Here is a 24,836-nt window from a genome sequence, read left to right as displayed (position 1 = left end):
TTCTCTTTCTGATTTTTTGTTGTTGGTGTGTAGGAATGCCAGAGATTTCTGTGCATTGATTTTGTATCCTGCAACCTTACCAAATTCATTGATTAGTTCTAGTAGTTTTCTGGTGGCATCTTTAGGATTTTCTATGTATAGTATCATGTCACTGGCAAATAGTGCCAGTTTTACTTCTTCATTTCCAATTTTTATTACTTTTATTGCTTTTTCTTCTCTGATTGCCATGGCTAGGACTGATTATCCATTTTAAATATAGCGGTGTGTACATGTCAATCCCAAGCTCCCTAAACATCCCCTCTCCCACTTTTCCCCCTCCCCCACCCCACCCCACCCCAGTAACCATAAATTCCTTCTCTAAATCTGTGAGTCTGTTTCTATTTTGTAAATAAGTTCATTTGTACCATTCTTTTCCCCCTTACCTCTTTGGAGGAGTTCCTCAGAGCTATCTGAGAAACTGTTTCCCAGGCTAGTCCTCAGTAAGCCCCCAGTAAATCTGAAACTCCCAGCTCTCACCTTGTGCAATTTCAGAGGACAGAAACAACGTTAGTATCTCTTTCCTGAAGTAGGAGTTGCAAAAGAAGATATTAATGCCAGTCAGTCTTTTTGTTTTAATTATCTCTGCTGCATTATACACACACACACACACCATCTATATCTATAGATATAGAAATGTGTGGTATGTGTGTATAGTATATTTCATGTGATTATAATACAAGGCTTAAGAAGTGACCTGGGAAAGGAGGATATTCAAAGAGCTACTCAGAAGACATGTGACTCTATAGTCAATTAAAAACAACACATAGAAAGCCAGAGGGAAAAAGTCCTAGAACCCACAAATTATTACAATCCTTCTGGCAAATTGGAAAGGGTCAGTGAGCTAGTAGTTCCAGGAAGAACAATGCAGAAAAGCATGCAACTAAATATAAAGCATGACTAGGATGCTGGAAGTGTAGGAGCTGTACCAGCCAGACAGCTGGGGTGCCTGGCCTGTTTCCTACTGAGGAAAGTAAGGGAATCCTGGGAGGTATTTGAGCACAGAGACTGAGGCTATCCTGTTCACTACCCATCACTGCTTCCTCAGAGCTCAGGACCCTTCATTACCATTGATTACATTTTATTCCCTCTCTCCTCTCTCCATCACCCATCAGCTCCTCCAGCCACATGCCCTGTCCATTCAACACTGTCTTGTGTTCAGGTCTGCTTCACAGAGGCACGAAGTTCCACTGGTTCCAGTCACTGGACACAGAGATATTCTGCAGCTTGAAGTTCAGTTTTTGCATGATGTGATTGGCCCTATCTACATGGGAATACATGGGGAAGCCAAGTTTGTCTAGAGCCTGAACCTGGACATAGATGAGGTAGGTGATGAGGCCCTGGGCCCGGTACTCAGGTATGGTGCCTGCCATCCGCAGCTCTCCTGTCTGGTCCATTAGGGCCCAGGATACAGGGGTCCCCTCAGGCCCCAGCAGGCAGAAGGTGGGGAAGGTCCGGATACAGCGCTCGATGAACCGCTGGCTCCTCTCATTGCCACCAAAATGCCAGAATTTATTCACCAAGGCAGCATGGGTAGGATCCAGGGATGAGAGTTTCAACACATTTTGATGGCTATTGGGAACAAGGGGAAAGAATAGCTCATAATATTGAAACTGTATACAAGCCTGTTTATCCCTGTCCTTTGAAATAAAAACTTTTGCTTTAGTCTCCCAGACCTCCCTTCAGTGTCAAAAGGCTAACAGAGTTAATGATTAGAAAATGTGAAGATCTAGAAACAGAAGAGCTGTTGGGCTGAGAAACTGGCAACAATTTAGACTATAAATCTGCCACATGGCAGAATCACTGAACTCACAGTTCTCTACAAGATATTGATAAGGGCCTGACACACATTTCTAAGTTGTTTTTATAGGAAGCAGATCCCCACCAGATGAAAACTGCTCATCTCAAGAACATAGACCCTAGACTGGTTGAAACCAGGAGGTTGATGATGCTTGAAACTTCACCTTGATGCCAACCAATCCAAGAATTGTGCACAAGCTGACCACAACCCTGCAGCAACCTCCCTCACACTGACTTTAAAACCCCTTCCCTGAAAGCCATTGGGGAGTTCGAGTCCTTTGAGCATGAGCTGCCCATTCTCCTTGCTTGGTACCCTGCAATAAATGCTGTACTTTCCTTCACCACAACCTGGTGTTAGTAGATTGGCTTTACTGCAAGTGGACCCAAGTTTGGCTCGGTAACAATATCACATGTACTGTGGAGTATTTTATTTGTCCCCTGCCCCAATTGTTCTGAGAGGGGAATAGGAGCATATTTAAGCATAAGTGCTCTGTAGCCAGGCTATCTAGATTCATAATCTGACTCCTTGGGTGATTTGGGGCTGATTACTTCATTTCCCACTTCCTCTATTTCTTCATCTAATAAATAAGGATGATAATCACACCTCCTTTATAGAATCATTGTGAGGCTTAAATGAGTCAATGGATGTAGGGGCTTAGAACAAGCACCTGGCAGATAATAAATCCTCTACAGAAATTAGCTACAATTGTTTCATTTGGCCTCCGCTGCAACTTTCCAATCTAGATAGGGCGGGTGTTCTTATCCTTATTTTACACAGAAGGAAAACGTTGCAGAGATATAAACAAGTGCCCCAAAGCACATGCTAGCAAGCAGTGAAGCCAGAGCTTAAAATGTTGTTGTCCGAAGGTCCTTGGCTACCATGTTGAACAAGTGGGGAGGTTGAAGTCCAGAAAGGGGCAGTGACATGAAGTGCAGGCAGCCCCCAAGGCACAGAACACTGAATCTGATGGCATCTGCAGGCTGTAAAGGGGCTTTGGGGGGTGTCCTGGAAAGAGCCCACAAGGTGAAACTAGGAGATCTAGACTCAAGCCCACTATGCCCTTAACCATCCATGGGACCTGAACAAGCTATTTCATCATCTGAGTCTGTTTTCTGTCGGGAAAATGGGGATAATATCTCCCATCCTGTTTATCCTACAGTGCAGACAAGGGGATCCAGAGAGGTTCTTTGATACAAAGTGAATAAAACTCTCCCAGCAGTACAGACGGAAGGCCATGGGACTGGGCATCTTTAGCTCAAATCTCCACCGTCAGTGTTCAGTTCTATTCAGTGTTAGACTGGACATCAATGGGGGAAAATATATTATTTGTTGAAATTCTCTTTATTGGAAAAATTTGTTTGTCAAGTGAATTTACTGAACACATTTATTAAATACCTACTATATACCAGGCACTGTTTTAGCTGTGGAAGATCTATCAGTGAACAAGACAGGGAAGGTACCTGCTCTCTCTCGTGGGTTTGCAACGTTGTTGGGGAGAGTTCAAACATCCAGTAAGTAAGATCGTTAACTAAATTACCTAATTTCAAATAATCATAAGTGCTACAAAGAAAATAAAAGTGGGTCATGTGTGGAAAATAACTGGGAAGTGATTTTAGGTGGAGTGGTCTAGCTGGACTCTCTGGAAGGTGACATTTGAGCAGTTCTGAACAGCAAAAGAAGTCATGTGTGTCAGGATTGGGTGGGGTGGTGGCAGAGGGAAAAGCTGACTCAAAAGGCCTGAGCTTACAAACAACCCAATCAAAAAATGGGCAGAAGACCTAAATAGACATTTCTCCAAAGAAGACATACAGATGGCCAAGAGGCACATGAAAAGCTGCTCAACATCACTAAATATTAGAGAAATGCAAATCAAAACCACAATGAGGTATCACTTCACACCAGTCAGAATGGGCATCATCAGAAAATCTAGAAACAGCAAATGCTGGAGAGGGTGTGGAGAAAAGGGGACCCTCTTGCACTGCTGGTGGGAATGTAAATTGATACAAGCACTATGGAAAACAGTATGGAGGTTCCTTAAAAAACTAAAAATAAAATTATCATATGACCCAGCAATCCCACTACTGGGCATATACCCAGAGAAAACCATAATTCAAAAAGACACACACACCCCAATGTTCATTGCAGCACTATTTACAATAGCCAGGTTATGGAAGCAACCTAAATGCCCATCAACAGATGAATGGATAAAGAAGATGTGGTGCATATATACAATGGAATATTAATCAGCCATAAAAAGGAACGAAAATGGGTCATTTGTAGAGATGTGGATGGACCTAGAGTCTGTCATATAGAGTGAAGTAAGTCAGAAAGAGAAAAACAAATATCGTATATTAATGCATATATGTGGAATCTAGAAAAATTGTACAGATGAACCTGTTTGCAAGGCAGAAATAGAGACACAGATGTGGAGAACAAACATATGGACAGCAGTGGGGGAAAGGGGGATGGGGGGGTGGGATGAAGTGGGAGATTGGGATTGACATATATACACTAATACATATAAGATAGATAACTAATAAGAACCTGCTGTCTAAAAAATAAAATAAAAAAAAAAAAAAAAAAAAAAAAAAAAGCCTGAGCTTACAATGATCGATGGCAGGAGGAAGACCAGTGTTGTTGGGGGCAGTAAGCAAGAGAGGAGATGAGGTCTAAAAAGTAGATGGGTGTTGGCTCTTATAGGGTCACGTTGGAGTTCCGAATTATTTCCAAGTGAGATGGGAAGTACTCGAGTCTTTTAAGCAGGGGAAGAACATGGTCTAATGTGCATTTTTTTTAAAAAAAGATTACTCTGGCTGCTTGGCAGAAAATGGATGGTTAGGAGACCAAAGCAAAAGCTGGAAGAGAAGGTAAGAGGTATAGTGGGTTGAATGGTGTGTCCACTCGAAAGGTGTGCCCACCTGGAACCGGAAAATGTGACCTTATTCAGAAAAGGCATCCTTGCAGGTGTAAGTACATTGAGAATCCCAACATGAAATCATCCTGGATTATCTAGTGGGCCTTTAATCCAATCAAAAGTGTCCTTATAATAGACAGAAGAAAAGACACAGACACACACAGAGAAGCCCATGTGAAGGCAAATTCAGAAATGAGAGAGATGAAGCTGAGACAGGCTGGGACCTGGAACCCTTTGCTGCAGTGCTACAAGGCTTGCACCTGGACAAACTTCTCCTCGGGCAACAAAATACAAAGAAACTAAAAATAACTGTGTGCATGTGCACTTGTGGCAAATTATGGACAAAGGGACAAAAAGACCCAAAACGCCCAATTCCCACTTCTGAAGAGCCAGGAGCAAAAAACAGGGTGTCGGGAGCAAAAGCTGGGTACTGCGCATGCCCCCTGCACACAACACCACCAAAGGGATGGGCAAAACACCTAAGCCACCCCTCTGGCCCGACCCCTGGACACACCCCTACCCTCACCCCATATAAGGAGCCAGCTCGACCCCCTGCCTCAACCAGGGAACCTGTGGTTTGTTCTCTCTCCCCACTGCTGCAGCAGGGGCCCCAATAAAGCCTTACCTGAACTTCTTGTCTGGCCTCTAATCAGTTTCTATTGATTGGGGAAGGCCAAGAACCCTGGTTGGTATCAAAGCCACAAGCCAAGGAATGCCTAGAGCCACCAGAATCTGGAAGAGGCAAAGAAGGATTCCCTCCCAGAGGCTTTGAAGGGAACAGAGGCTCGCCAACCCATGGACTTGGCACTTCTGGCCTCCAGAACTGTGAGAATAAATTTCTGCTGTTTAAAGGCGCTCCAGTTCGTTGTGCTTTTCTGCGACTGTCCTAGAATGTGCTGGCTAATTCAGTGGTGACAGATATGAGGCTTCTTCCTTTTTTGTTTTGTTTTGTTTTTGTTTTTTGCCGCACCGCGCAGCCTGCGGGCGGGATCTTAATTAGTTCCCAGACCAGAGGGATTGAACCTCTGCCCTCGGCAGGCAGTGAAAGTGCAGAGTCCTAACCACTGGACCACCAGGGAATTCCCCAGAGCAACTTCTTTCAGACTTACATGGACTTGTATTTATCACCATTGGGTGATACGTTTTTTGCATCCAGCAAGGAAGTAGCCAATTTCTTTGTTGTCTCAGAGACCATATAGAGAAAGCACTGTGTTCGCTTCACCTTGCCCAATTTAATAGCCGCAAGATTGTTTATCACATCATCCAGGCTGGACTGTGAACCTAGATGGAGGAAATGAATTATATGAGATATCACTGTTCCTTTAAGTGTCAGGAAAAAGCTGTCCAACGGCTGCAAAGTTTGCAGGTTTCGAATTATTAAAACTCGTGTCCCATCATGAAAAGACTTCTATGGGATAATGGCAAATCACTCTCATATTTTAAAATAATTCAAAATTGGGATAATACTACAATTCCTGAATACATCACAGTACAGTTATGACCATCAAAGAAGATGAGGTATAAAGATAATAACCAAAATTGATTGAAAAATTCTATGCACTCAGTATAGTAGATGGCTGCTACAGTGGTCTGAGTTTGTTCCTCTTCACTATCTTGATTTTTTTCTCCTTAACTGACTATGGGCTTGACCATGAAACTTGCTTTGGCCAATAGAAAAATAGCAAATATGAATCAGTAAAAAGCTTGAAAAGTGACTATGCATGGAGGTTTGCCTTTTCTCTCTGCTCTTGAGAACCTGTGACTTCTATACACCGCCCAAGCCACTTGATCAGCACAGCCAGTAGCCAGCACACACAAAGCCAGCATTAACAGCCAAACTTGAGATTATGGCTAACTTAGTCCTACCAGCTCACTGAAAACCCCCAGCTGACTGCAGCTACATGGGTGAATCTAGGAGAGACCAGCAGAAGAATCACCCAGCTGAGCCTAGTCCAAATTGCTGACCCACAAAATCATGAGCTAATAAATGACTGTGGTTTGCAGTCACTCTCTGGGGATGGTTTGAAAACCTAACTGATAAAATCAGCCATGATGCTGAGCACTTCTCATTCAAGATCTTATTCAATCTTTAAATGGCTTATGTTTTGGGTACTATTCTAATCCTCATTTTTTTTTTTTTTCAGTACACGGGCCTCTCACTGTTGTGGCCTCTCCCGTTGCGGAGCACAGGCTCCGGACGCGCAGGCTCAGCGGCCATGGCTCACAGGCCCAGCCACTCCGCGGCATGTGGGATCTTCCCGGACTGGGGCACGAACCAGTGTCCCCTGCATCGGCAGGCGGACTCTCAACCACTGCGCCACCAGGGAAGCCCTAATCCTTATTTTTATATATAAGGAAACTGATCCACAGAGAGTTTGTTCCTTGCCTTAGATCACATAACTACTAACAGGCCCAACAAGGTCACAATTTTAGGTAGTCTGACTCCAGAGAATACTTTTTTTTTTTTTTCTGGCCGCACAATAGCTTGGGAGATCTTTGTTGTGGAATCTTAGTTCCCCGACCAGGGATCGAACCTGGGCCAGGCCTCTGGCAGTGAGAGCACAGAGTCCTAACCACTGGACCACCAGGGAATTCCCAAATACATTCTTAACTACTAAATTCCTCCTTCGTAAATAAGACAATGATAAAACGGAGATGAGACAGAAGGAAAGCTCTGCTCCCATATTCAATCTCCCTAATACATCCTGGAATAAACCACGAATCCTTAGCTATTCAGAAATTATGTTATTCATGATTTCCTATGTAAACCCCATGTACTGCAGTCTTCAAGTTCTAATTCACTATTGTTGGAGGAGCTCATCAAGAAGACGTGCTACCTGTTGACTCATGAGCTGGACCCAGGCAATTGGAGGTTCCCCACTCCCTCCCCTCCTTGGAAGGTGCTTCCCACTTGCCTTCCCAGCTCCCAGAAGCTGCTTCAAGGACACAGCCTTGAGATTGAAATGTGGTGTTGAGATATCTGGATTGGGTACATGACTGAACCCAGTTAAGGCCACTATATAAATGTTTAAGATTTTGGCAGGTGGGTGAGGTGATATACTCATCCTGCAGTCTCCTGTGGGAAACAAGCCTGGAAGTTCCCCTGCTTATTAAACTTGCCACCTACCAATCGGAAGTGGTTTGCCCCTTTCTTAGGCCTCTCCTTGCCATACATGTACATGGGGGCTGGTTTCAGATTTCACCTGGGAAGCTCCCAAATAAGTTTGTGAACTAACAACTATGGAGGTAGTGGTGGCAGCTGAGAGAAAGAATGGACAGCAGGCTGAGTGTCTAGGACTTGGAGTAAAGATATAGAGGATGTAGGGCTGTCATCCAAAATGAAAAGTGACACTACAGATACAGACATGGGAGATCTCAGTAGCCAGCACACATCCCAGTTCCCTTACTTTGAATCTGCAAATGTTGCTTCCAGTTGATGACTTCTGGCAAACCAAGGAATTCCTGACATTTCTTAGGGTCCTTGGAGTAGACTTGGTAAGTATTGGTGTAGTGATCAAGGTCATCTGTCATCTCCTGTTTGGGTTGGGAAAAGTAGAATCAACCAAAATGCTTGTATTTAGTGATTGCCATATTCGTTTTCAGGGTTCCATTATCTTATGACACTTTTAAATACTAAAATATTAGCTTTTTCGTTGTATTGATTTTATTGAAGGATTATTTACATTATGAGATCAAGTCAAGGACTCCCTGATTCAATTAACAATGAAAAATGTCCTGAACAAAACTACTCCTAACTCAGTTATTGCTTTAAATTTTCAAACCAAGCAAAAATGATCCATTTAAAATTATTTCTCTATCCCTCCATAAAACTCATTAAGAAGCTTGAAGAACGGGCTTCCCTGGTGGCGCAGTGGTTGAGAGTCTGCCTGCCGATGCAGGGGACGCGGGTTCGTGCCCCGGTCCGGGAGGATCCTGCGTGCCATGCAGCGGCTGGGCCCGTGAGCCATAGCCGCTGGGCCTGCGCATCCGGAGCCTGTGCTCCGCAACGGGAGAGGCCACAACAGTGAGAGGCCCGCGTACCGCAAAATAATAATAATAATAAAAACTTCCAAGGGGGAAGAAAGTTTATTTAAAGAAATAATGGCTGAGAACTTCCCAAATCTTGAGAGAAATTTGGATACACAAGTTTATGAAGCTCGTAGGTCACCAAACAGTCAACTTAAAGAGAACCTCTCTTAGACACATTATAATAAAACTGTCAAACCCCCCCAAAAGGCTATCAGCAGATTTCTCAGAGACCTTGCAAGCCATGAGAAGATGGGGGCAATATATTCAAAGTGCTGAAAGAAATAAACTGCCAACCAAAAATACTTTACCCAGCAAAGTTGTTCTTCAGAAAAGATAGCAAGATATCATTTTTAATATCTTGCTATCACTATTTGTTTGTGATATTTGTTTTTTTATTGGACATCTATTAACAAATTATTGTAGCTATAGATATTTTAATATTTTGTCCTTTAATCTTTATACTTGAGTTAAGTGGCTAAAAACCATATTACTATATGAGAGTATTCTGAATCTGACTATATGCTTACTTTTACCAGTATGCTGTATATTTTCATATGTTTTTATGTTACTAATTAGCATCCTTTCCTTTCAGCTTGAAGAACTCCTTTTAGCGTTTCTTTTTTTTTTTTAAGAAAGAATTGGAACATTTTTTTCGATGTTTCACTAACTTTCACGAACAAACAAAAACTGAGGAAGTTCATCACCAAAAGACCTGACTTATAAGAAATACGGAAAGGGGAACAGTTCTCAGAGCTTTCTGAGATGCTCTTCCCAGGTTATAATCCTCAAATTTGGCTTGAATAAAATGTTCCGATTCCTTCTGAAAAAAAAAAAAAAAAGAAATGCCAAAAGGAGTTCTTCACATTGAAAGGAAAGGATGCTAATTAGTAACATAAAAACATATGAAAATATACAGCATACTGGTAAAAGTAAGCATATAGTCAGATTCAGAATATTCTCATATAGTAATGTTATGGTTTTTAGCCACTTAACTCTAGTATAAAGATTAAAGGACAAAATATTAAAATATCTATAGCTACAATAATTTGTTAATGGATATCCAATATAAAAAATATAAATAGTGACATTAAAAAAACATAAAATGGAGAGCAAAAGGATAGAGTTTTTGTATGCAATCAAAGTTAAATTGTTATCAGAGTAAAATAGACTCTTATATTTATAATATGTTTTACATAAGCCTCATGGTATCACAAAGCAAAAACCTACAGTAGATTTACAAAAGATAAGAGAAAAGAATCAAAGTTTACCGCCACAGAAAAGCATCAGTTCACAAAGGAAAGTTGCAAGAGGAAGAAAGGAACAAGAGGACTACAAAACAGCAGAAAACAATAGGGTGGCATTAATAAGTTCTTACCTGTCAATAAGTACTCTAAGTGTAAATTGATTCAATTCTCCAATCAAAATATATAGAGTAGCTAGATGGATTAAAAAAAAAAAAGATCAACTCTGTGTTGCCTACGAGACTTTAAGCTTTAAGGAAACACATAGGCTCAAAGTGAAGGGATGAAAACGGCATACCATACAAATAGAAACCAAAAGACAGCAGGAATAGCTACACTTGTATCAGACAATATAGACTTTAAGCCAAGAATGATAACAAGAGAAAAAAGAAGGCTATTACAGAACTTTTTTTTTTTTTTTCTGTATGCGGGCCTCTCACTGGTGTGGCCTCTCCCGTTGCGGAGCACAGGCTCCAGATGCGCAGGCCCAGCGGCCATGGCTCACGGGCCCAGCCGCTCCGTGGCATGTGGGATCTTCCCGGACCGGGGCACGAACCCGTGTCCCCTGCATCGGCAGGCAGACTCTCAACCACTGCGCCACCAGGGAAGCCCTATTATAGAACTTTGATGAAAGAAATTGAAGAAGACATAAACAAATGGAAAGACATACATTTGGATTTATGGTTAATGAATTGGTTAAGGTTTCATGGATTGAAAGAATTAATTTTGTTAAAATAATCATATTACCCAAAGCCATCTGTAGATTCAATGCAACCTCTATCAAAATTCCAATAGCATTTTCACAGAAATAGAAAAAAAATCCTAAAACTTATATGGAACCACAAAAGATTGACTAGACAAAGCAATCCTGAGAAATAAGAACAAATATGGAGGCTTCATACTTTCTGATTTCAAACTATACTACAAAGCTGTAGAAATCAAAACAGTAAGGTATTGGCATGAAAATAGACACATAGACAAATGGAATGGAATTGAGAGCCCAGAAATAAGCTCTCACATATATGATCAACTAATATTTGACAAGGGATCCAAGAACACTCAATCAGGAAAGAATAGTCTCTTTAATAAATGGTATTGGGAAAGCTTAATAATCACTTGCAGAAGAACCAATCTTACACCACTCAAAAAGTTAACTCAAAATGGACTGAAGCCTTAAACATAAGTACTGAAACTTAAAAAACCTACAAGAAAATATAGAGATAAATCTCCTTGACATTGGTCTTAGCAATGATGTTTTGGATATGACACCAAAAGCACAAGAAAAGAAGGCAAAAAATCAACAATGGGGACTACATCAAACTAAAAAGCTTCTGCACAGCCAAAGAAAAAATCAACAAAATGAAGAGACACCTATCAAATGGGAGAAAATACTTTCAAATCACATATCAGACAAGGGGTTAGTACCCAAAACATATTTTAAAAACTCATACAATATAATATAAAAAACCCCAAACAATCCCATTAAAAATGGGCAGAGGAATTGACATACAAATGGCCAACAGATACATGAAAAAGTGCTTTACATCACTAATTATCAGGTAAATGCAAATCAAGACCACATACATACCAGAATGGTTATCATCTAAAGGACAAGAGATGGGCTTCCCTGGCGGCGCAGTGGTTGGGGGTCTGCCTGCCGGTGTGGGGGACATGGGTTCGAGCCCTGGTCTGGAAGGATCCCACATGCTGCAGAGCAACTGGGCCCGTGAGTCACAACTACTGAGCCTGCGCAGCTGGAGCCTGTGCTCCGCAACAAGAGAGGTCACGATAGTGAGAGGCCCGCGCACCGCGATGAAGAGTGGCCCCCGCTTGCCACAACTAGAGAAAGCCCTCACACGGAAACGAAGACCCAACACAGCCAAAAATAAACATACAAATAAATTAATTAATTTTAAAAAAAAAAAAAAAGAAAGAAAAGGACAAGAGATAACAAGTACTGGGGAAGCTCTGGAGAAAAGGGAGCCCTGTGCACTGTTGGTGGGAATGTAAATTGGTGTAGCCACTATGTAAACAGTATGGAGATTCCTCCAAAAATTAAAAATAGAACTGTCATATGAATCAGGAATCCCATCTGGGTATATAGCCAAAGCAAATGAAAACAGGATCTCAAAGAGATACCTGCACTCCATGTTCATTGCAACATTATTCACAATAGCCAAAATATGGGGAAAAAAATGATTGGATAAAGAAAATGTGGCATATCTTTACAATGGAATTTCAGTCAGCCACAAGAAAGAATTAACTCCTGCCATTTGTGCCAACATGGATAGACCTTGTAGGCGTTATGCTAAGTGAAATCAGTCAGACAGAGGAAGACAAATACTGTATGACCTTCTTTATGTGTGGAATCTTAAAAAGCTGAATCATAGACACAGAGAGTTGGATGGTGGTTACTAGAGGCTGGGGAGGCTTAGGTGGGGGAAACGCGGAGATATCAAAAGGTACAAACTTCTAGTTTGTGCCAGATAGATAAATAAATTCTGAGGATCTAATATACAGTATGGGGATTATAGTTAACAAGGCTGTATTATATACAGTTGACCCTTGAACAATGCAGGGGTTATGGACCCCAACGCTCCATGCAATTGAAAATCCGCACATATAGCTTTACAGTCAGCCCTTGTATCTGCTGTTCTGCATCCACAGATTCAACCGTCCTCAGGTGGTGTCGTACTGTAGCATGTAATTATTGAAAATAATCCGCATATAAGTGGACTCGTGCAGTTCAAGCCCATGTTGTTCAAGGGTCAACTGTACTTGAAAGTCTCTAAGAAAGTAGATCTTGAATGTTTTCACCAAAAAAAAGAAATGGTAATTATGTGACCTGATGGAGTGTTAGCTAAAGCTATGGTGGGAATCGTTTAATGATATATGTGTATCAAATCTACACATTGTACATTTTATACTTACAAAATCTTATATGTCAACAATCGCTCGTAAAGCTGGACAACTCTTATTTTTAAGACTGTATTTTTGAAAGTAGCTCAGGTTTCTATCAATAATTAAAAGTCTTCATTTTCAGATTATTTAATTTGGTTATTTTGAATAATATTTCTTACCAATTTCACTGCTATATAAGTTCTATAAAATACATTTACATTAACATTTTAGATTTTTACTTGATATTTTAAAATATCATTATATGTTTTATTTTTGAAATGTCTTAGCTATTCAATTTCACTAATTAAAAAATTATCATACAATATGTAAACGACAGTTCCAACTATGTCATTTGCTCCTCAGTTTTCCTTAGTTCACTCTGTTATTTCAGACCTTATGGCTTGCAACTACTATTTCCTCTGCTTTGAGGGCAGTCCTTCCCCGACACCATGTAAAAAATCTTATTTGCCTTCAACATCCAGTTTTGGTAAAATTTCTACTAAGAAGCATTTCTGATCCTCTCCCTGCAACCTCTACCACATATAGTCTTTTTCCTGCCCTGTTTTATTTGCTTTATTGATGACAGTAGGTTATAACACCCTGCAGTATCTCAATGGGAAGACAGTATCACAATGAGAAGTTTTGAGTTAGCATGAATGAGTCGGTGTGGTTTCAAAACTGGTGTTTTTAAAAGGTAGGAAATATTTTTTTCCCCTTGGGTTAAGGGTTTAAAATGGGTTTCATTTATTACAATGCAAAATTCTAGCCTGGGAAATGCTCCTTTGATACCTTTAACAAAAGTGACCATCTACATAATCCTACATTACCACAACCTCCCACTGGTTGCCTCTATTCCCACAAACTGGGTGCAAGAAATGACAAAGTGTGTTTGGTCTTAAGCAGCAGCAGGATGCTATCTGTGTTTTGATCCTGCCTGTTTCACACGACGCTGTAATTTATCTGTGTATTTATCTATAATCTCCTCCAGGCTGTGGGCTTTTTGAGGACAAGGACTTGTTAACCAACACCTCGATTCATTTCTATAATCCCAGGGTCTACCACATTGCCAGGTGCATGGTAAGCACATAGCAAATACGAACATACATGCATATTCATTCCACATCTGGCACCTTACCTGCTCCTGAGGACGGATAACCACTGTATTAAAATCAGGCCACCTGTCCACCAGGGCCTGTAGCTTGAAAGGGTTTCCCTGGTTCATGTGGAAGGTGGTCCCATAAACCTGCAGTATCCGGACAAAGTGAGAGGGTCAGCTTATTAGGAAGAGATGGCAAAGTGCCTTGTTTGATCAGGACAAGGTTTATTTCTATGAAATAATGAAATTTTTTGATTGGAAGGCACCTAATGAGAATTTCTGCAGACCGTTTTTTAGGTTCTAATTTTTGCCCCAATAAATATATCTTTAAAAAATATTCATATAGGGCTTCCCTGGTGGCGCAGTGGTTGGGAGACCGCCTGCCGATGCAGGGGACACGGGTTCGTGCCCCGGTCCGGGAAGATCCCACATGCTGCGGAGCTGCTGGGCCCGTGAGCCATGGCCACTGAGCCTGCGCGTCCGGAGCCTGTGCTACGCAGCGGGAGGGGCCACAGCAGTGAGAGGCCCGTGTACCGCAAAAAAAAAGAAATTATATATATATATATATATATATATATATATATATTCATATAGAAAATATTCAGACCAATGAAACTTATGAATAAAAGTTATGAACTCTCCCATTGTAGAATTTAATAAAATCTTTAATAAATTTCCTTCTATTCATGTACACACACAACAAACTTCACAAAAAATGAAAAATATCAGATACACTCCACTCCAGGTGTTTCCAACTTTTCAGTGTAAACAATGACCCTTCAAAGAATATCTTTTTGTAGAAATCTTTGCATATGTACCTGATATTTGCTTAGGGAAGGTTTTTAGAAGGGAGATTGCTGGGCCTAAAGTTATCTACATGTTTAAGGCTTTTTAACATATATTTTTAAATTATCCTCTGGTAAAGGTAAATATTTCCTACCAATAAGTGGAGGCTATAGTAATTAAAGGTCAGGGACAATTGTCTCTTTGGTCCTTTTATAGCAAATAAAAATAAAGCCAGATAGTCTACCCGTAGAAGAATGCTTACCTTTCTCTTTCCCAGAGTAAAAGGATGGTTTACAAATGGTTAAGATTGAGAAAAGTGAATAGATTCAACTCACCCCAAATCATGCCAGGCCTTTCAAAGCATTAGCCTCACCTAAGATGCATCCACAATTCACCCCACTGTAAATTTATGGTCTGATCTGTAATAACAGTGGCTAATATCTGCATATCTTCTCTGTGTGCAAGGCACAGTTCCACCTGTTCAACAAAAAGTCTTCTCATCCTGACAATAACCCCAAGAGGTTAGAGCTCTCATTACTCCCTTCTTTTTATTTTGGCTGTGTGCCTTGTGGGATCTTAGTTCCCCCACCAGGGATCGAACCCAGGCCCTGGGCAGTGAAAGCACCAAGTCCTAACCGTGGGTCACCAGGGAAGTCCCTCATTACTCCCTTTTTGTATGAGAAAACAAAAGCATGTAAAAGTTAAGTGATGTGGTGTCGACATACAGCTTGACGGTGGAAGAGGCAGGCACAGACCCAGACAGGCTGGACGCTGAGTCTGCCCTTTTAGCCACAGAACCAATGCGATGTCACTGTCATCAACCTAACTCCCATGGTAGGATTAGGGTGCATGTTCTTGACAAAACTAATAATAGAAATTGAAATATGTAACTTTATCGACCAATGTCCAAGGCGTTATGCCCAGTGGATGAGCATAATGGTTAGTACTTGGCTTCAAGGGTTAACCTGCCTGGAATAAAACCCTGGCCACTTACTGTGTGAACTTGGTAAAGTGCAGAGACCTAGTGTCTCTGTGCCGGTAGAATACCACAACCAGGGTTTTGACATTGATACGGTCAAGATGTGGAACAGTTTCATCACCACGAACATCACTCGTATTGCTCTTCAGAGTCACACCCGTTACCCTCCACTACTCACGTCCTCCTTCACCTCCAGCAACCATCAATCTCTTCTCCACTTCTATAATTTTGTTATTTCAAGAATTTTATATTAATGGACTCATGTAGCATGTCATCCCTTGGGATTGGCTTTTTTTTTACTCAGCATAATTTTCTGGAGCGTCGTCCAGATTGTGGCAGGTATCAATAGGTCATTTCTTCTTTGTCGTTTAGTAGCATTCCACAGTATGGATGTACCACCGTTCATTTAGCCATTCGCCTATGGAAGGACATCTGAGTTGTTTTCACTATTATGGATAAGGTTGTTATAGACATTCATGTGCATAGTTTTGTGTGAAAATAAACTGGTATTTGTCTGGGGCAAATGCGCAGGACTGTAATTGCTGGTTGTGTGCTGGTTGCAAGATTAGTTAGAAACTTACAAATTGCTTTTCAAGCGTGGCTGTACCGTCTCACATTCCCACCAACAATACATGAGAGATCCAGTTTCTCCTCATTCTTAACAGCATCTGAAGTGGAGGACCTATTTTGCTCACAGCATACAGGTAGGCTCAGGTGAGTTGAAATTGGGTGAATGGATTATATTTCTGGCCTCAACAGTCACCAGTTGGGCAAGTTATTTAAGTTTCCTTCGTCAGATGCATCATCTACAACATAGGGAGAAGAGTGACACCCTCCTCATATGGGAGTTTTGAAGTTTATATGAGTTCACAGATAAAGCCCAGTGGCTGGGATGAGGTAAGGGCTATAAGTGCTTTTTATTGCCACTAATGAACTGCACTGGCGTTGTTCTGACCTCGAGGTCCCCATTGGTGCCGGTGCTGGGCAGTGGTTGCATGTGACTTAAGATTCTATCTTTAGGTGTAAAAGGAGCTTTTAAAAAGCAGTTTAGGGACTTCCCTGGCGGCCCAGTGGTTAGGACTCCATGCTTTCACTGCCAAGGGCTTGGGTTCAATCCTGGGTCGGGGAACTAAGATTCCACAAAGATGCATGGCCAAAAAATAAAAAATGAAAGAAAAGCATTTTACTCGTTTCATCAATCCTCTGAATGTTAAAAATAAAAATATAAATAAAACGTGCATAAATCCAGCCACTTTGTAACAAATATTGCTGCAATAAAAAAATGAATAGTATATAATAATTTCTAGGTCTCCTCCATGGATAGAGCATAATCTTTTGGATTTCAAAGAAATAAGAGTTGACCTATTAAATGTTCCAAGAAGGTACATGGTGGTTAACCTTGCCTTGGGCACAAATGTTTAAAAATTAATATGTACTTAGATCAACCTTTTAAAGAGAAATCAAGGAAATGTTTTTGAGTCTGCAGGGAGCGTTTTTTTTGCCACTTAAAAGTATCAGACAAGTCATATTACTGAGACCTGTTTCCTCTTCTGGGACATGAGTATAATAGACCTCCCTTGCCAAGAGGTGCTATGTGAGATGCAGCATGAGTGAGTTCCTGCCACAGAATGGGTGCTCAGTAAAAGCTCATTCTCTTTCTCACCTCTATTACAAGAAGATGCAACCATTTGGTTCCCTAAGAATGTCCCATGCTCACCTTTAAGGACTCAGGGAGGCTCTTCCTTAAGTATTTTTCTAGCATCTGCAGCATCTGTGGACCCTGTAAGTGGAGCATCTTCGCAGGTACCTTAGCCTAGAGAGAAGACCAAGAAACAGCCAGGAATGAGAAGATACTGAACCAATAGAAATAGATTGGCACACATTTACCTGAACCTTAGAAGATAACAGGTGAGATAAATTTGCCTAGAAAACTGCTTTGGGAGAGGGGGAGAAAGTATAGTCACCATAGATTTCTAGCCTTACTATGAAGGACAGGAGTTTAGAAGGGCATCATAAAAGTCCTGAAAGGGCCACCTCATAGAAGACACAAAGAAACAAGCACTGAAGATTCTATCCTAATACCTACGTCCAAGCCCTCCTTCAGTGCCTTTTATTGGTGTCACTGTCATTAAAGTCCTCACCAACTCCAAGGAAGGATGAGACGGGCAGAAAGCACAGGATTCTCTTTCTGATAATTTTCACTTCACTTTCTTATACTACCCTGAATTTTAGTCATTAAAGACACATATATTTTAACAAACATATTCTTTTTTTAAATTGAAGTATAGTTGATTTACAATGCTGTGTTAATTTCTGCTGTACAGCAAAGTGATTCAGATATATATATATATATATATATATATATATATATATATATATATATTTAAAAATATTCTTTTCCATTGTGGTTTATCATAGGATATTGAATATAGTTCCCTGTACTATACAGTAGGACCTTGTTGTTTATCCATTCTGTATATAATAGTTTACATCTGCTAACCCCAACCTCCCACTCCATCCCTCCCTTTGCCCCGTCCCCCTTGGCAACCACAAGTCTGTTCTCTATGTCTGTGAGTCTGTTTCTGTTTCATAAATAGGTTCATTTGTGTCATATTTTAGATTCCACATAGAAGTGATATCATATGGTATTTGTCTTTCTCTTTCTGACTTACTTCACTTAGTATAATAATCTCTATTTACACCTATGTTGCTGTGAATGGCATTATTTCATTCTTTTTTATGGCTGAGTAATATTCCATTGTATATATACCACATCTTCTTTATCCATTCATCTGTTGATGGACATTTAGGTTGTTTCCCTGCCTTGGCTATTGTGAATAGTGCTGCTATGAACATAGGGCTGCCTGTATCTTTTTGAATTAGAGCTTTCTCTGGATATATGCCCAGGAGTGGGATTGTTGGATCATATGGTAATTCTATTTTTAGTTTTCTAAGGAACCTCCATACTGTTTTCCATAGTGGCTGTACCAACTTACATTCCCACCAACAGTGTACAAGGGTTGCCTTTTCTCCACATTCTCTCCAGCATTTGTTATTTGTAAAGTTTTTAATGGTGGCCATTCTGACTGGTGTGAGGTGATATCTCATTGTAGTTTTGATTTGCATTTCTCTAATGATTAGTGATGTTGAGCATCTTTTCATGTGCCTGTTGACCATTTGTATTTCTTCTTTGGAGAATTGTCTATTTAGGTTTTCTGCCCATTTTTCGATTGGGTTTTTTTTTTGGTTGTTGTTGTTATAGAGTTGTATGAGCTGTTTGTATATTTTGGAAATTAAACCCCGTCGGTCACATCGAACAAACAGATTCTTTAAATATGCAAGTGCATCTTTGTCCATGATTATCCCAATGTCACCATTAACAAGCTATGTAATCTTCAAAAAGTTACTTGACTTCCTTGTTCCTTGGTTTCCTCATTAATAAATCCTCTGGAAGGAGATCCTATCTTAGAAAATTGCTATGAGAATTAAATGAATGAATACATATTAAGTGCATAGAAAAATTTCCAGCATATATTAACTCAAAATGTTATTATTTTTATTATTGTTATTATTAATATTGTCCCTGGCCGTTAACTACACAGTAATTCAAATCATTCCATTGGGTTGTTCTTCTGTATTGAAGGAATGGGATGTAACTTAAACACAGACCACGATACGAACATCTTCAGTTAGAATAGTGCCCTGGGAAGAATCATGGACGTGAGGATTAAATGAAGTAATCCACGCACTGGCACCAAATGAATGAAAAAGTGCATGTAAAACTCTTAGCAGAGTGCCTAGCAGAGAATAATATTAATACGTCATTATTATTATCATTCCCTGAAGGAAGCAGGAAAAATGTAGATTGATGTACTTAGTCCTTTTGTGCTGAGGCACTTCACCTTTCCAGATCTCTGTCCAGCATGTTCTTGGCTTTCTTCTTTTTAGGAACATATGCCCTTTGGCATGGTCAGTTAAGATACAGACTTGTAGAGATGGAACCAGTGTTGCTTACTTTCAATGGGAAAATGCTTATGGTTCCAAAGATCTCATTTACCTTTTGGAACCTGCTGTGTGAACAGATTTGAGATTGCTTGAATGAGTGAATATTCTTGACTTTTCCATGTGTATATCCTGCCCCACACTCCCAGGTGCTCTCCAGTTCTTTGGGGACCAACAGGCCATTTTGTTCCCTATGTTCACTTACTGGTTTGACGAGGGGAGAGTCTTTGACAGCATTACTATAGCTGTGGTTATATCTTTTAAAAATACATTTATTGTTGAATAATTTAAATGGGCATAATTAAAAGCATATGTAGGGTACAATTCTATGGGTTTGACACATGTGCATGCCTATGAAACCATCACCACCTTTCATCCCCTGTGTCTCTTGATTTCTCTTTGTAGTCACTTGCTCCCCACTGCTAGCCTACTCAGGAACTGATCAGCTATCACTATGGATTAGTTTGCCTTATATTGAATATAATGTAATCATACTACGTACTTTTCATGTGGTATAATGATGTTAAGATTAAAACAATTTGATCACGTAACAGTTGTTTGTTAATTTTTATTTCTGAGTATTATTTCATTGTAGAAATATACTACAATTTATTTATCCATCCGTCTGTTGTTAGGTGTTTGGGTTGTTTCTTTTCTTTCCTTTTTTGGATATAATAAGTAGAACTACAATGGATATTCATGTAAAAGCTTTGTAGTGGTTATATGTTTTCACTTATCTCAGGTAAATACCTAGGAGTGGAATAGCTGGATTGAATGGAAAGTATATGTTTAACTATATAAGAAACGGCTAAACAGTGTTTTCTAAGTAGTTGTTTCATTTTACATTCCTACCAGCAAATCATGAGAGTTCCAATTACTCCACACTTCAACAATGCTTTGGACTGTTGGTCTTTTTATCTTTTAATTTATTATTATTTTTTAAAAGTTTATTTTATATTTGAATGTATTTGACTTACAGTGTTTTGTTGCTTTCAGGTGTACAGCAAACTGACTCAGTTATACATATACATATATTTATTCTTATTCAGATTCTTTTCCCACATAAATTATTACAGAATATTGAGTAGAGTTCCCTATGCTATACAGTAGGTCCTTGTTGATTATCTGTTTTATACGTAGTAGTGTGTATCTGCTAATCCCAAACTTCTAATTTATCCCTCGCCCACACCTTTCCCCTTGGGTAACCATAAATTTGTTTTCTAAGTCTGTGAGTCTGTTTCTGTTTTGTAAATAAGTTCTTTTGTATCATTTTCGGACTGCTGGTCTCTTGAATTTTAGCTAAACTATGGATGTGAAGAGTTGTCTCATTGTGGTTTTAATTTACCTTTTCATGATGACACTTTACTGGTAATTCATGTTCTTTTAAAAAACTTCTTGATCAGTTTAGAGCAGGGTTCCTTATATTTAGCACTACTTCTATTTCAGTCCAGACAGTTCTTCGCTGTGGGAAGCAATTCTGTGTACTGTAGAACATACAGTAATGTCCCTGGCCTCTACCCACTAGCCATCAGTAGTAACACCTCCACTCTCAATTGTGAAAAACAAAAATGTCTCCAGACATTGGCTCCATCTCCTTGAGAGCCTCAGGATATTGGAAGTCTAACATTCCGAGAGGCAAATGTGACCTTTTATCCAGAAGCATGTTGTAAGAGGTAAAATGAAGCAGAAGCAAAATGAGCTTGATGCCAAATTTCTGGGGTTGTAACATTGTTATAATACCTGCAAATCACATAACGTGAGACTGCTCTGCATATAGGCATGCACACATACACACAGTGGAAAGTACCACCACCGCCACCAACAAACATATTGTCCAGTTAATAGGGTAGACTGAAACCTGAAGAGGCTCTAGAACACTGTACAGTCAGGGTGAGCTTTTAGCTTTGGCAAAGGGCAAAGTCCACAGTTCAGACCCAGCCTTTGCCTTATTGGAAATGTTTGTAAAATGTTGAACAATTCAAACAGAGAAAACGAGTTCTAAAGAATAGTTTTATAAAACAACATTAACAAATAGGAACAAACAAGACACAATCTTGATGTCTAGCACTAGGATAAGATTACATAAATTATGATCTCTTAGTATGCTGCAATTCTAGGAACCATTAACATAGTAACTATGACACACACACACACATATACACAGGAGAATACTAAAATAAAAGGAGAAAATGTAGAACATAAAACAGTACGTAATTCCTGATTATAATACGTAAATCTTTGCTTACACATACTCTATATGCAACATATACGAGAATTTTAAGGATGTAGAAAGATAAATTTAGAAGGGAAAACAAAATATTGAAAGACATTTTATGGGGGCTTCCCTGGTGGTGCACTGGTTAAGAATCCACCTGCCAATGCAGGGGACATGGGTTCGAGCCCTGGTCCAGTAAGATCCCACATGCCGCAAAGCAACTAAGCCCGTGAGCCACAACTACTGAGCCTGCGCTCTGGAGCCCGCAAGCCACAACTACTGACGCCTGTGAGCCTAGAGCCCGTGCTCCGCAACAAGAGAAGCCACCGCAATAAGAAGCTCGGGCACTGCAACGGAGAATAGCCCCTGCTGGCCACAGCTAGAGAAAGCCTGCGCGCAGCAACGAAGACCCAACAGAGCCAAAAATAAATTTAAAAATAAAAAGACATTTTATGGCCGTAGCATTATTGATAAAGTCTTTCAAATTAACTTTCTTCTTCACATGATTTGAATTAACTGTAAATCTGGCCTGCATTCTAGTCCACATTCCTCTGCATATTTCCTCTTTGACTTTGAACAGACGACTTCACTTTCCTGGTTAACCTTTATCTAAAGAAAAAGCTACCTCCTTTAGAAAGTTTCCTAAAGGACTAAATAGAACGATGTTTGCTTAGTATCTCGGCACATTAGGTGCTAGATAAATGTTACTTGGATCAGCATTCTTCCTTGCAAATGTTATTACTTTTCCACTCACCCACCAGCTTCCCAAATCCCTCCATATCATTTATCTGCTTAGAACGAAACCTGGTTTAATCCTTCCAAGAATTTTTTCCACAGTACACCTGCTGTATACAGAGTACCTGCAATGCATTATTTCTCAAATTGAATAGACTCCCTTTTCTTCAACCTAAGTGTCAATAAGTAAGCTCGGCCCTTCATTTGGAAACCAGCAAGAGCATTTGATTTTTTCCACCTTGTCGTGAGAGGAAAATGAGGAGGCAGGTGTCACAAAGCAGCGATTCTCTCCAATGAGATGAGTCCTCACCTTGTCTCCACGAAAAAAGGTCCCCAGGAACAAATGAGAAGCAGCAGACTTTTCCAGAATATGAACTTCCCTTTACCCTGGCAAGTACAGCCAGGAACTGCAAAGTGTGTTTAGGTAATTTTTCTACAGAAATAGCTAAATTGAAGCTGTTGAAGTAGACCTTGTCTATTTAAAAGCAGCAAGGAGAAGCTTCAACTGTTAGCTGGTGTGGAATCCAGTGGCACCTGGTCCCTCCCTCTGGGTCACATGTTCTGCTGCCTCTGCAAATTCGGGAGTCTGATTGTAACTAAGGGTTTGTATTCTCATCCTACCATTTACCAGCTGTGTGTCTTTGACCAAGTCATCTAATCTCTCTGTGCCTCTGTTTCCTCATCTATAGGTGAGGTAAATAATACTACCTACTCTCACTAGGTTGTGGAGGTTTTTTTTCCAATTTTCTTATAAATTTTATTTTGTTATTTATTTATTTACTTTATTTTTTATTGGAGTATAGTTGATTTACAATGTTGTGTTAGTTTCAGGTGTACAGCAAAGTGAATCAGTTATCATATATATATACTTACTCTTTTATAGATTCTTTTCCCATATAGGTCATTACGGAGTACTGAGCAGAGTTCCCTGTGCTATACAGCAGGTCCTTATTAGTTATCTATCTTATATAAAATAGTGTGTGTATGTCAATCCTAATCTCCCAATTTAGCCCTCCCTAGGTTTTTGTTTTTTTAAGTTAAATGGGCTAACATTTGTGAAATGCTTAGGTAAGTGCCTGACAAATATAAAATGTATATTAATGTCTCTTAAATGAAACAAAGCAAAACAAAATTACCGTCATGTAGGGTAAGCTGCATATGTAAATATCTCTCAAAATATTTAGTGAAATACTTTTTCCCTGTGGTTATGGATCCAGCCCCTTTTGATATGATCATTCTATTGTGACACAATGAAGAGAAGAATGTCAGAAACAGATGACATTGTTGTCCTACTACACCATCCTACACAGTTATACACAGTGTGAGATTTTCCTAGAAACTTCCTCACCAAATTCCTCATTTATGTTGACTCAAGGCGGCCGTTCCTAACTAGCTCATTATATATAAGTGAAGATGCACACGTCACAATGTTAGATAAGGTTTTGCCTTAATTTGGGATTCCTGGTATTCAAGGAAAACAAATTCATTTTAAAACACTGTCTGTAGTCAGATAGCATACAGAGTGTATCTTGCAAACGGAGAAAGAAGTATGGAGGCAAATTACTTTTACAGTATCAGGGAACTAACTTAGGAAAAGAAACAGTTTCCTGTTGTATAAGCATAGAAAGCCAGGGAGAATTTTATTTATCTTACACATAGATTGTTCCAGCTTTCCTTTGGTGTTAATCCACTGTGTTTGCAATGGCACAGATTCTTACCAGTCAGCCAAAGAAAACTCAAGACTGTTCCATTATCCTTAACTCTGTGGGCTGAAGAACATCAACTAGTTTGAGATGGCTGCATAGATTGAAGTGTGTCCTTTATTATGATAGTCATTATGAAGGACAGTCACAGATGACCACGTGCAGCTAGAGGTGTCCCATCAGCTAACAGGTATAACTCCAGGTGTACTTGACAGTTCCAGGCTCTTTGAAAGGACCCATAGTACACTGGGGGAGTCGGGGAGGAAATACACTGGGATGGTCTTAACTAAGATTCCCACAGTCCTGGCTTAGAAGAGAAGAACCTGATTCCCTCATAGGATAAGAAGCCAGGAGCCTCTCATAAGGTGTGGTTACATTTATTATTTCTGTAGGTGTTC

General features: G+C 40.0%; 1 protein-coding gene across 2 annotated transcripts; it reads right to left on the bottom strand.

Moving 5' to 3' along the window:
• Positions 1–347: 347 nt before the first annotated feature.
• LOC137231229 (glycine N-acyltransferase-like) lies at positions 348–23,223 on the bottom strand. Of its 2 annotated transcripts, none has more exons than XM_067751739.1 (6): positions 22,974–23,223; positions 17,501–17,596; positions 14,058–14,165; positions 8,159–8,285; positions 5,861–6,032; positions 348–1,608 (listed from the first exon to the last, which is right to left on the bottom strand). In XM_067751739.1, the coding sequence occupies exons 2-6, from the start codon at positions 17,576–17,578 to the stop codon at positions 1,206–1,208; spliced, it is 888 nt and encodes a 295-aa protein (XP_067607840.1). In that variant the 5' UTR covers positions 17,579–17,596; positions 22,974–23,223; the 3' UTR covers positions 348–1,205. The 2 variants fall into 2 exon arrangements, with proteins under 2 accessions (XP_067607840.1, XP_067607841.1); XM_067751740.1 differs by having other exon boundaries at positions 23,046–23,223.
• Between the last annotated feature and the right edge of the window lie 1,613 nt (positions 23,224–24,836).

This window comes from Pseudorca crassidens, chromosome 9 (genome assembly GCF_039906515.1).
Source record: "Pseudorca crassidens isolate mPseCra1 chromosome 9, mPseCra1.hap1, whole genome shotgun sequence".
In the NCBI taxonomy this organism is placed as follows: domain Eukaryota; kingdom Metazoa; phylum Chordata; class Mammalia; order Artiodactyla; family Delphinidae; genus Pseudorca; species Pseudorca crassidens.
Note: the sequence above shows the minus strand (reverse complement) of the source record. Positions and strands in the feature narration are given on the sequence as shown.